A 14,000-nucleotide genomic window follows, 5' to 3' on the forward strand; every position below is an offset into this window, starting at 1 on the left:
AGAGGAAAAGCCTTAGAATAATCATGTAGTTTAGTGCATAGAGAATCATGATTCCAAAATGCAACAGATTACAGCATGAAAAAATAATTTATTAAGTTAGTAAAAATAATGAAAGTTCATGCAATCATATCTAGAAATAAAATACTTTCAAAAGATTTATTACATATGTTTATTTGTTTTGGACCCTAGACAAATACTAGTTCAACCACAGAAAGTTGTTTCCTGCTTTACCATGTACTTCCAGAGAATCAAGCTCAGAATATAAGATTTAGTAAGAAGAACCTATACCTACAAAGACATTTTTGGGACAATGTATTAAAACTTTATATATAATAATTAGAGTGGTAGACAACTAGTAATATTCAGTTTATTTGAAGAATCATGTGAATTATGTATTAAGTAAATTTTTGCTCCTATGATGCTGTTTAATCCTGATTGGATGGAGAGTGTTTTCCTCTGATCTGAACAAAATTACATAGCATTTAGGAGCAAAGATTAGGATTAGAATGCTTGCACTGGAAGCTAAGATAGAAGAAATTTCCATAACCAGCATGGCCTTCCCTGTGGTGCTATGGTAGACAGGGAGGAAGGTGACCCAGACACTGCAGAACACCAGCATGCTGAAAGCCAGGAACTTGGCTTCATTAAATATGTCAGGCAGATTTCTGGATAAAAAAGCCACGAAGTAGCTACTAAAGGCCAAGACACACAAGAAGGCCAGAGTGCCATGGAAGGCAAGAGTTGAACCCTTATTGCATAGAATGATGATGCAACCATGTTCAGAGTGTATATCCATGTCAACAAATGGAGGAGATATACACAACCATATACCAGAAAAAAGTACTTGTATCAGAGTGCAAATTGGAATGATGAAATTTGGGGCCCTTGATACCAGCAAACATCTTGTCTTTCTTCCTGGATCAGTAATCTCAAAGGCCATAACAACAGTGATGGTTTTAGCCAACACACTGGATAGAACCACTGTGAACAGAAGTCTAAATAAGTTCTGCTGTAGGATACATGTGGCTGTGTTAGGCAGGCCGATGAAGAGCAAAGGACAGAGGAAACAGAGAGTAAGAGTGATGAGCAGGATGTAACTGAGAGATCTATTATTGGCTTTCACAATGGGAGTGTTTCTGTGCTTTACAAAGACTACAATAACAACAACTGTGAGAGCAGTGAATACCAGAGACATGATTGTGAGTACCATCCCCAAAGGATCATTATAGGACAGAAAAGTCACTGTTTTCTTGAGGCACTGTCTCTTTCCTGCATTTGCATAATGAGTTTCTGGACACTTCACACACTGGTCCATATCTGTTGAAAATACACATGGTTTATAAATTCATGCTCAAGTTTTCTTTTTACCCTAACACATTTTACAGTTCTAACTCATTGGATTGTTATTACAACCATGTTCATTTTTTATTTTAGGTATAAATAAATATTCTAATGTGAATAATTCCACAGGATAAGGTGGATACTTCTTTTGCAAAACTCCATGAACAAAAGCAAATTAGGGGGGAGGGCTATTAGTCACAGTACCCATATAAACATATCACTGAGGAAACAAGGTAAGAACTCAAGTTAGGATATGAAGGCAAGAGCTGAAGCTGCCTTGTATGGTGAGGTTTTGTATGGCCTTCCTGTACTGCCTTGCTCAACATGCTTTGTTCCATAGCTCAAGATCATGTTCTCAAACATTGCATTAAAACCAGGAATCACTAATCACAAATATGACCAAGAGAATTGACAACAGGCCAGTTCTTAAAGGCATTTTTTTAAACTGTGTTTTCTTTTTGCCACATAAATCTAGATTGTGTCAAATTGACAAATAAGACATCCAGGACACCATATTCCAAGAGCCAATTCATTTAGTTGAATTCAAGTATTCTCATGATTTTCTAGGTTTTTACCAAAGTGTTTTGTTTATATTTTTATAGTATAGTTGACACATATATTTCAGTCATAAGAATACAAAATTACACAGCAAAAACTTATTCAGTTCTTACACTGGATTCCATGAAATGTTTCATAATTTCAAAATGGTTGTGTAAATTAAACTTTAAGGAATAAATAGCTTATTGATTTGCTATGTAAAATGATGGTGGTTTCAGATGTATGACACAAATTTATTTTTGTTTATGAATTTTGTTTTGAAAATTTCTTATTCTCATATTGATCTTGTTTAGATACTACTAAATACTTTTTCTTTGTTCTTATATCTTCTCCCATTCCTTTCATTGTTTTGGCAGGAAAATATCACATATGTTAAAGAAATTATGTGAACATGTGGTTGTCTGAGTAAATGTAGCAGACCTTAATTTTCTCATCTACTTCAGTGTTCAGTGATCAAATTTACATTAATGTTCTGGGATGTAATTGCCTTTACATATTAAGTCAACTTCATGGCTATTAAATTACTTAAGTTTTGGAAAACTTCAAATTTAAAAGATTTTTCAGGCATGTGATTTCTACCTGTACCCAGAGATGAACCCATGCCACAGTTTTCTATACCCAGATCCATTGGGGCAAGTGCCACAGCACTCTATACCTAGATCTCATGAGGAAAGAGCAGGAGTCTCAGAAATGCAGACTAGTCTGAGAGCAGAGGGGAGACCACCACTTCTGTTCACATTCCTGGCCCAAGAGAAACCCACCTGAAGCCCTCTGGACATAGAGAACTAGGAGCAGTCTGCAACAGAATACTTCTGGTTTCCACCTGCACCGAAAGCTGAAAGCCAGTCTCCAGGAGTGCTACAACACCTGAGAGCAGAGGTAGACCACCACTTCTGCTCCAAGGGACCCGCTTGGAGCCCTCAGAACACAGGAATCAAGGAATAGTCTGGGACAGGATCCTTCTTGTTTCCACCTGGGCACATAGCAGACCCTGTGATACAGCTCTCTGTACATACACACCACTGAGAGAAAGCCAGTCTCCAGAAATTCTGACACACAAACTTACAGGAGGGTCAAGCAACTGTCAGAGAGACAGCAAGACCAGCTAACACTAGAGAAAAGCAGATGGCAAAAGGCAAGGAAATACAGGAGAACACAGGTAAATAGGTAAAAGTCCTTAAAGAGGAAACAGAAAAATCAATTAAAGAATTACAGGACAAGACAACCAAACAGGTGAAGGAATTGAACAAAACCATCCAGGATCTAAAAAAAGGAACCAGAAACAATAAAGAAGTCACAAAGGGAGAAGCACCTGGAGATAGAAAACCTAGAAAAGAGATCAGGAGTCATAGACAGAAGCATTACAAACAGAAGACAAAAGATAAAAGAGAGAATCTCAGGGGCAACAGATATCATAGAAAACATCAGCACCATTGACAAAGAAAATGTCCACACTTAAACACAGTAAAAGCAATATACAGCAAAACAATAGGTGACATAAAGTAAATGGAGAGAAAGTTGAAGCAATCCCACTAAAATCAGGGACTACACAAGACTGCCAACTCTCTCCTTACAAAGTTTAAGTCCAAGAGGATAAAGAACCTCCACATCAAACCAGATACACTCAAACTAATAAAAAAAGTGGGGAAGAGTCTCAGACACATGGGCACTGGGGAAAATTTCCTGAACAAAACACCAATGGCTTATTCTCTAAGATCAAGAATCAACAAATAGGACCTCATAAAACTGCAAAGCTTCTGTAAGGCAATATAGTACTTGAAGTCCAAGGTAGAGCAATCAGACAATGAAAGGAGGTCAAATGGATAAAAATTGGAAGGGAAGAAGTCAAAATATCACTATTTGCAGATGGTATGATAGTATACTTAAGTGACCCCAAAAGTTCCACCAGAGACATACTTAACCTGATAAACAGCTTCAGCAAAGTGTCCAGGTATAAAGTTAACTCAAAAAAATCAGTAGCCTTCCTCTACTCAAAGGATAAACAGGCTGAAAATAATTTAGGGAAATGACACCATTCACAATATTTCCAAATAATGTAAAATATATTGGTGTGACTTTAACCAAGCAAGTGAAAGATCTGTATGACAAGAATTTCAAGTCTCTGTAGGAAGAAATTGAAGAAGATCTCAGAAGATGGAAAGATCTCTGATGCCCATGGATTGGCAGAATTGCTATTCTAAAATGGCCATTTTTTCTAAAAGAAATCTACAACTTCAATGCAATCCCCATCAAAATTCCTCTTCAATTCTTTATAGAGATAGAAAGAGAAATTTGTAAATTCATTTGGAATAACAAAAAACTCTGAATAGTGAAAACTATACTCAACAATAAAAGAACATCTGTGGGAATCACCATCCCTGACCTCAAGCAGTATTACAGAGCAATAGTGATAAAAGCTGTATGGTATTGGTACATAGACAGGCAGACAGACCAGTGGAATATAATTGAAGACAGAAATGAACCCACACACCTATGGTCACTTGATCTTTCACAATGAAGCTAAAACCATCCTAATGGAAGAAAGATAGCATTGTCAACAAATGGTGTTGGTTCAACTGGAGGTCAACATGTAGAGGAATGCAAATCGATCCATTCCTGTTACCCTGTTCTAAGCTTAAGTCCAAGTGGATCAAGGACATCTGCATCAAACCAGATACACTCAAACTAATAGAAGAAGAAGTGGGGAAGCATCTCGAACACATGGGCACTGGAGAAAATTTCCTAAACAAAACACCAATGGTTTATGCTCTAAGGTCAAGAATTGACAAATGGGACCTCATAAAACTGCAAAGCTTCTATAAGGCAAAAGACACTGTCATTAGGAGAAAATGTCAATCAACAGATTGGGAAAAGGTCTTTACCAATCCTAAATCTGATAGAGGGCTAATGTCCAAAATATCCATAGAACTCACAAAGCTAGACTCCAGAGAGCCAAATAACCCTACTAAAAATGGGGTACAGAGCTAAAGAAAACATTCTCAGCTGAGGAATATCGAATGGCTGAGAAGAACCTTAAGAAATGTTCAATGTTCTTAGTTATCAGGGAAATGCAAATCAAAACAACCCTGAGATTCCACCTCACACCAGTCAGAATGGATAAGATCAAAAACTCAGGTGACAGCAGATGCTGGCAAGGATGTGGAGAAAGAGGAACAATCCCCCATTGTTGGTGGGACTGAAAACTGGCACAACCACTCTGGAAATCAGTTTGGACTTTCCTCAGAAAATTAAACATTCCACTACCTGAGGACCCACCAATAGCTCTCCTGGGCATATACCCAAAAGATGCTCCAACATACAACAAAGACACATGCTCTACTATGTTCATAGCAGCCTTATTTATAATAGCCAGAAGTTGGAAAGAACCCAGATGCCCTTCAACAGAGGAATGGATTCAGAAAATGTGGTACATCTACACAATGGAGTACTATCCTGGTATCAAAAACAATGACTTCATGAACTTCATAGGCAAATGGAATGAACTAGAACATATCATCCTGAGTGAGGTAACTCAATCACAGAAAAACACAGTTGGTATGCACTCATTGATAAGTGGATATTAGCCCAAAAACTCAAATTTCCCAAGATGCAATACACAGACCACAGGAAGCTCAAGCAGAAGAATGACCAAAATATGGATGCTCCCACTCCTTCTTTAAAGGGGGAACAAAAATATTTAGAGTAGGTGATATGGAGGCAAAATTTAGAGCAGAGACTGAAGGAACAGCCATTCAGAGCCTGACTCACATGTGACCCATATACATGCAGCCACCAAAACTAGATAAGATGGATGAAGCTAAAAAGTGCATGCTGAAAGGGACTTGTTATAGATCTCTCCTGAGAGACACATCCAGAGCATGTCATATACAGAGGTGAATGCTAGCAGCAAACCACTTAACTGAAAAAAGGACCTCCCTTTGGGGGAATTAGAGGAAGGATTGAAAGAGGTGAAGGAGCTTGCAACCCCATAAGAACATCAATGTCAACCAACCAGAGCTTCCAGGGACTAAACTACTACCCAAAGACTGTACACGCACTGACCCAGGGCTCCAAATGCATATGTAGCAAACAATAGCCTTGTTGGGACACCAGTGGAAGGTAAAGCCCTTGGTCCTGCTTCGTTTGGACCCCCAGTACAGGGAAATGTCGGGGGAGGGCAGTAAGTGGGGTGGATTAGGGGAACACCCATATGGGGGAGAGGAAGAGGATGAGGCCCATGGACAGGAAACCGGGAAGGGAATAACATTTGAAATGTAAATAAAGAAATATACCTAATAAAAATATAAAATTTCAAAACAAACAAACAAACAAACAAAACAAAAAAGAAAGAAAAACAAAAAAGAAAATGTAAAATGCAAAGAACTTCTAACCTAAAACATTCAGGAAATCCAGGACACAATGAGAAGATCAAACCTAAAGATAATAGGTATAGAAGAAAGTGAAGATTCTCACTATAAAAGGCCAGTAAATATGTTCAAAATAATTAAGAAAACTTCCCTATCCTAAAGAAAGAGATGACCCTAAACATACAAGAAACCTACAGAACTCCACATAGATTGGACTAGAAAAGAAATTCCTCCTGTCACATAATAGTCAAAACACCAAACACATAGAACAAAGAAATAATATTAAAATAGACAAGGGAAAAATTCAAGTAACATATAAAGAGAGACCTACCAGAATTACATGAGACTATTGAACAGAGACTCTAAAAGCCATAATCTCTAGGGCAGATGTCCTGCAGACTGTAAGAGAACAAAATGCTAGCCCAGAATACTATACCCAGCAAAATTTTCAATTACCATAGAAGGAGAAACCAAGATATTCCATGACAAAAAAATTTAAAAAATACCTTTCAACAAATCAAATACAAGAAATGATAATAGATGAAAAAGTCGAACACAAGGAGGGAAAATACACCCAAGAAAAAAAAAGAAAGTAATCTTCTTGCTACAAAACCAAAAGAAGAGAGCAACACAAACATAATTCCACCTCTACCAAAAAGTAACAGGAAGTAACAATCACTATTCCTTAATATCTCTTAACATCAATGGACTCAATTCCCCAATAAAAAGACATAGACTAATGCTCTGGACACATAAAGAGGACCCAGGATTTGGCTGTACATAGGAAACACACATCAGTGACAAAGACAGAGAATACCTTAGAGTAAAAGGCTAGAAACAATTTTCCAAGCAAATGGTTCCAAGAAACTTGAGTAGCAATTCTAATATCAAATAAAGTTGACATTCAACCAAAAGTTATCAAAAAAGGTAAATAAGAACACTTCATGTTCATCAAAGAAAAAATTCACCAAAGTGAGCTCTCAATTCTGAATATCTATGCTCCAAATGCAAGAGTACCTAAATTCACAAAAGAAGCCCTACTAAAGCACAAACTGCACCTCACACAATAATAGTGGGAGATGTCAACCCCCCACACACAATCAACAGACACATCATGGAAACAGAAACTAAACAGAGACACACAGAAACTAAAAGAAGGTATGAACAAAATGGATTTAACATGTATCTATAGAACATTTCATTCTAACAAAAAAGAATATACCTTCTTCTTAGCACATCATGGTACCTTCTCCAATGTTGGCCATATTGGTCACAAAACAGGCCTCAACAAATAAAAGATTGAAATAATCCCATGCATCCTATCAGATCACCACAGACTAAGGCTAGTTTTCAATAACAACAATGACAGAAAGCCCACATAAACATGGAAGCTGAAAAATGCACAATCATAACTTGGTCAAAGAAGAAATAAAGAATGAAATTAAAGACTTTTTAAAATGTAATGAAAATGAATGCACAGCATACCAAAACGCATGGAACAAAATGAAAGCAGTGCTATGAGGGAAACTCATAGATCTGAGTGCCTCCAAAAAGAAAGTGGAGAGATTATACACTAATATCTTGACACACACCTAAAATCTCTTGAACAAAAAGAAGAAAATACACCTAAGTGGAATAGATGACAGATAATAATCAAATTTAGGGCTTAAGTCAAACAAGTAGAAACAAAAAGAACTATACAAAGAACCAACAAAACCAGGAGCTGGTTTTATAAGAATAACAAAGAGGTAGATAAACACTTAGCTGGACTACCCAGAGGGCAAAGAGACAGTATTCAAATTAACAAAATCAGTAATGCAAAAGGAGACATAACAAAAAAACTGAGGAAATTCAAGTAATTCTCTTATCTTATTACAAAAACCTATAATAAACAAAATTGGAAAATCTGGACAATTTTGTAGACAGATACCAGGTAAGAATTTAAATCAGGATCAGATAAACTATCTAAATGGTCCCATAACTTATAAATCAATTGAAGCAGTTATTAAAAATTTCCCAACCAAATATAGCCCAGGACCAGATGTGTTTAGTGCAGAATTCTATCAGATCTACAAAGAAGACTTAATACCAATTCTCTCCAAACTATTCCACAAAATAGAAACATAGGGATCACTACACAATTCCTTCTAGGAAGCCATTATTTCATTTGCATAACTACATAAACACTCAACAAAGGAGGAGAACTTTAGACCAAATTCCCTTATGAACATCAACACAAAATGCTCAATACTGAATCCAAAAACACATCAAAACGATCATCCATCATGAACAAATAGACTTCATCCCAGGGATGCAGGGATTTTCCAATATATGGAAATCTATCAACATAATCCACTATAAAAAAGTTAAAGAAAAAATGACATGTTCATCTCATTAGATGCTGACAAAGCAGCTGACAACATTCAACATCCTTTCATGTTAAGTCTTGAAAGAACATGAATTCAAGTTCCATACCTAAACAGAGTAAAGCAATATACAGCAAACCAATAGCTGACATCACTCTAAGTGGAGAGAAACTTGAAGCAATTCCACTAAAATCAGGGACTAGACAAGGCTGGCCATTCTCTCCCTACTTATTTAATATAGTGCTTGAAGTTTTAGCCAGAGCAATCAGACAACAAAAGGAAGTCAAAGGGATACAAATTGGAAAGGAAGAAGGCAAAATATCACTATTTGCAGATGATATGATAGTATATTTAAGTGATCCTAAAAGTTCCACCAGACAACTAAACCTGATAAACAACTTCAGTAAAGTGGCTGGGTATAAAATTAACTCAAACAAATCAGGAGCCTTTCTCTACTCAAAAGAGAAACAAGCCGAGAAAGAAATTAGGGAAACGACACCCTTCATAATAGTCCCAAATAATATAAAGTGACTTTAACCAAGCAAGTAAAAGATCTCTACAATAAGAACTTCAAGCCTCTGAAGAAAGAAATTGAAGAAGACCTCAGAAGATGGAAAGATCACCCATGCTCATGGATTGACAGGATTAATATAGTAAAAATGGCCATTTTACCAAAAGCGATCTACAGATTCCATGCAATCCCCATCAAAGTACCAATCCAATTCTTCAGAGAGTTAGACAGAACAATTTACAAATTCATCTGGAATAACAAAAAACCCAGGATAGCTAAAACTATCCTCAACAATAAAAGGATTTCTGGGGGAATCACCATCCCCTGAACTCAAGCAGCATTACAGAGCAATAGTGATGAAAACTGCATGGTATTGGTACAGAGACAGACAGACAGACCAATGGAATAGAATTGAAGACCCAGAAATGAACCCACACACTTATAGTCACTTGATTTTTGACAAAGGAGCCAAAACCATCCAGTGGAAAAAAAAAAAAAAGAGCATTTTTCAGCAAATGGTGCTGGTTCAACTGGAGGTCAACATGTAGAAGAATGCAGATCGATCCATGCTTATCACCCTGTACAAAAAGCTTAAGTCCAAGTGGATCAAGGACCTCCACATCAAACCAGACACACTCAAACTAATAGAAGAAAAACTAGGGAAGCATCTGGAACACATGGGCACTGGAAAAATTTCCTGAACAAAACACCAATGGCTTATGCTCTAAGATCAAGAATCGACAAATGGGATCTCATAAAACTACAAAGCTTCTGTAAGGGCAAAGGACACTGTGGTTAGGACAAAATTGCGGCAACCAACAGATTGGGAAAAGATCTTTACCAATCCTACAACAGATAGAGGCCTTATATCCAAAATATACAAAGAACTCAAAAAGTTAGACCAAGGGGATACAAATAACCCTATTAAAAAATGGGGTTCAGAGCTAAACAAAGAATTCACAGCTGAGGAATGCCGAATGGCTGAGAAACACCTAAAGAAATGTTCAACATCTTTTAGTCATCAGGGAAATGCAAATCAAAACAACCCTGAGATTTCACCTCACACCAGTGAGAATGGCTAAGATCAAAAACTCTGGGGACAGCCGATGCTGTTGAGGATGTGGAGAAAGAGGAACACTCCTCCATTGTTGGTGGGATTGCAGACTGGTGCAACCATTCTGGAAATTAGTCTGGAGGTTCCTCAGGAAATTTGACATTGCCCTGCCTGAGGACCCAGCTATACTTCTCTTGGGCATATGTCCAAATGATCCTCCAACATACAACAAAGACACTTCCTCTACTATGTTCATAGTAGCCTTATTTATAATAGCCTGAAGTTGGAAAGATCCCAGATGCCCTTCAACAGAAGAATGGATACACAAAATGTGATACATTTATAGAATGGAATACTACTCAGCTATCAAAAACAATGACTTTATCAAATTCATAGGCAAATGGATATTATTCCTCTATCAGATGAAGGATTGGTAAAGATCTTTTCCCAATCTGTTGGTTGCCATTTTGTCCTAATGGCAGTGTCTTTTGCCTTACAGAAGCTTTGCAATTTCATGAGGTTCCATTTGTTGATTCTTGAACTTAAAGCATAAGTCATTGATATTTTGTTCAGGAAATTTTCGCCAGTGCTCATGTGTTCAAGGATCTTCCCCACTTTCTCTTCTATTAGTGTATCTTGTTTTATGTGGAGGTCCTAGATCACTTGAACTTGATATTTCTACATGGTGATAAGAATGGGTCAATTTCCATTGTTCTACATGCTGACCTCCAGTTGAATGAGCACCACTTGTTGAAAATGCTGTCTTTTTTTCCACCAGATGGTTTTAGCTCTTTTGGCAAAGGTCAAGTGTCCATAGGTTTGTAGGTTTATTTCTGCATTCTCAATTCTATTCCCCTGATCTACCTGCCTTTCTCTGTACCAAAACCTTACAGTTTTATCACTATTGCTCTGTAATACTGCTTGAGGTCTGGGATGGTGATTCTCCCAGAAGTTCATTTATTGTTGAGGATAGCTTTTGCTATTCTTTTTTTTTGTTGTTATTTCAAATGAATTTTCCTTTTTTTTTTATTAACTTGAGTATTTCTTATATACATTTCGAAAGTTATTCCCTTCCGGTTTCCAGGCAAACATCCCTTCCCTCCCCCCTTCCTTATGGGTGTTCCCCCCCACCCTCCCCCATTGCCTCCCTCCCCCCCGGGGACAGTCTAGTTCACTGGGGGTTCAGTCTTAGCAGGACCCAGGGCTTCCCCTTCCACTGGTGCTCTTACTAGGATATTCATTGCTACCTATGAGGTCAGAGTCCAGGGTCAGTCCATGTATAGTCTTTAGGTAGTGGCTTAGTCCCTGGAAGCTCTGGTTGCTTGGCATTGTTGTACATATGGGGTCTCAAGCCCCTTCAAGCTCTTCCAGTTCTTTCTCTGATTCCTTCAACGGGGGTCCCGTTCTCAGTTCAGTGGTTTGTTGCTGGCATTCGCCTCTGTATTTGCTGTATTCTGGCTGTGTCTCTCAGGATCGATCTACATCCGGCTCCTGTCGGTCTGCACTTCTTTTTGCTTCATCCATCTTGTCTAATTGGGTGGCCACATGTGGGGCAGGCTCTGAATGGGTGTTCCTTCAGTCTCTGTTTTAATCTTTGCCTCTCTCTTCCCTGCCAAGGGTATTCTTGTTCCCCTTTTAAAGAAGGAGTGAAGCATTCACATCAAATGAATTTTCAAATTGCTCTCTCTAACTCCATTAAGAATTGAGTTGGAATTCCGATGGGAATTGTATTGAATCTGTACATTGCTTTTGACTAAATATCTGTCTTTACTATATTAATCCTGACACTCCATGAACACGGGAGGTATTTCCATCTTCTGAGATCTTCTTCAATTTCTTTCTTCAGAAATTTGCAGTTCTTGTCACACAGATCTTTCACTTGCTTGGTTAGATTCACACCAAGGTATTTTATGTTATTTGTGGCTATTGTGAAGGGTGTCATTTCCTTAATGTCTTTCTCAACCTGTTTGTCCTTTGAGTAAAGGAAGGCTATTGATTTGTTTGAGTTAATTTTATATCCAGTCACTTTGCTGAATTTGTTTATCATGCTTAGTAGCTCTCTGGTGGAACTCTTGGAGTCACTTAAATATACTATCATATAATCTGCAAATCATAATATTTTGACTTCTTCTTTTACAATTTCTATCCCTTTGACTGCCCTTTGTTATCTGATAAATCCCTTTTAAAAATACAAGAAGCAAAATACACATGGGAGGAAATATAGGGATAAAAATTGGAGCAGAGGCTGAAGGAAAATCTATCCAGAGACTGCTCACCTGAGGATCCATCCCATATGTAACTACCAAACCCAGTCACTATTGCTGATGCCAAGAAGTGCTTTCTGCTAGGAGCTTGATATAGTTGTCTGCTGAGAGTCTCTGCCAAGGCCTTACTGATACAGAGGAGGATGTTTGTAGCTAACCCTCAGACTGAGCAGAGTAACCCCAGTGGAGGAGTTAAAGGAATTAAGGAGCTGACGGGGTTTACAATGCCATAGGAAGAACAACAATATCAACCAAACAGACACCCCTGAGCCTCCAGGGAAAAAACCACCAACCAAAGAGTACACATGGAGGGACCCATGTCTCTAGACACATATGTAGCAGAAAATGACACTGTCTGGCATCAATTGGAGGAGAAACCCTTGGTCCAGTGAAGGCCCATATCTGAGAGAGGGCTAATACCCAAAATATGTAAAACTCAAGAAGCTAACCATCAAAAACCAACCAACAAACAACCCAATCAAATAATGTAGTGTAGAACTAAACAGAGAATTCATAACAGAGGAATCTCAAATGGCTGAGAAGCACTTAAAGAAATGTTCAAAGTCTATAGTGAACAGAGAAATGCAAATTGAAATGACTCTGAGATTTCACATTACACCAATCAGAATGGCTAAGATCAAAAACTCTGGTGACAGCACATTTGGTAAGGATGTGAAGAAAGAGAGCCACTCTTTAATTGCTGGTGTGATTGCAAACTGGTACAACCACTCTAGAGATTTCCTCAGAAAATAGAAATAGTTCTACTTGAAGACCTGTCCATACCACTCTTGGGCATATACCCAACAGAAGCCTCACCATGCCACAGGGGCATGTGTTTCACTGTGCTCATAGTGGCCTTATTTGTGATATCCAGAAGCTTGAAGCAACCCAGATCTCTGAAAATGTAAGAATGGATACAGAAAATGTGACTCATTTATATAGTGGAATACTACTCAGCAATTAAGAACAAGGACACCATGGGTTTTGCAGGTAAATGGTTGGAACTAGAAAATATCCTGAGTAAAATAACTCAAAACTCCAAAGAACATGCATCATTTGTACTAATAAGTGGATATTAGCCAAAAAAGTACAGAATACACAGAATGCAATCCTTAGAACTCAATAAAGTTAACAAGCCAAAGGACCCAAGTGAGCATGCCTCAATCCCACTTGGGATGGAGAAGAAGCAATCATGGGGGATAGAAGAAAGGAGGAACCTGAGTGGAAAAGGAGACAGGGAGTGGGAAAGGGGAACACGATCAGGTATTCAGAGCCAAGAGGAAATAGGACTGAAGCCCTGACTGCCAGTAGGAAGAATAAAAACAGGCAACTTCAGGAGGTAGGAGTTGGGGCTACCACATAGAATGTATCAGAGACCTGGAAGGTGAGAGACTCTCAGGACACAAAGGGATGGACCTTAAAGAAATGTCCTACAGTTGGGAGAAAGATACTGTAGAGTCTACCTCCAGTAGATAGAAAGGGCATTAAGTGGAGGGATGAGGTTGTCAACCCTCAGTGAAAAACTTTGACCCAGAATTG

General features: G+C 38.1%; 1 protein-coding gene across 1 annotated transcript in view; it reads right to left on the bottom strand.

The window, feature by feature from the left end:
* Positions 1 to 388: 388 nt before the first annotated feature.
* LOC116902789 (vomeronasal type-2 receptor 116-like) overlaps positions 389 to 14,000 on the bottom strand; it is a 64,279-nt gene continuing 50,667 nt past the window's right edge. The window contains exon 7 of the mRNA XM_032905127.1: positions 389 to 1,317. Coding sequence (XP_032761018.1) covers positions 389 to 1,317 — 929 coding nt within the window. The remainder of the gene's footprint in view (positions 1,318 to 14,000) is intronic.

This window comes from Rattus rattus, chromosome 6, assembly GCF_011064425.1.
Source record: "Rattus rattus isolate New Zealand chromosome 6, Rrattus_CSIRO_v1, whole genome shotgun sequence".
Taxonomy (NCBI): Eukaryota; Metazoa; Chordata; class Mammalia; order Rodentia; family Muridae; genus Rattus; species Rattus rattus.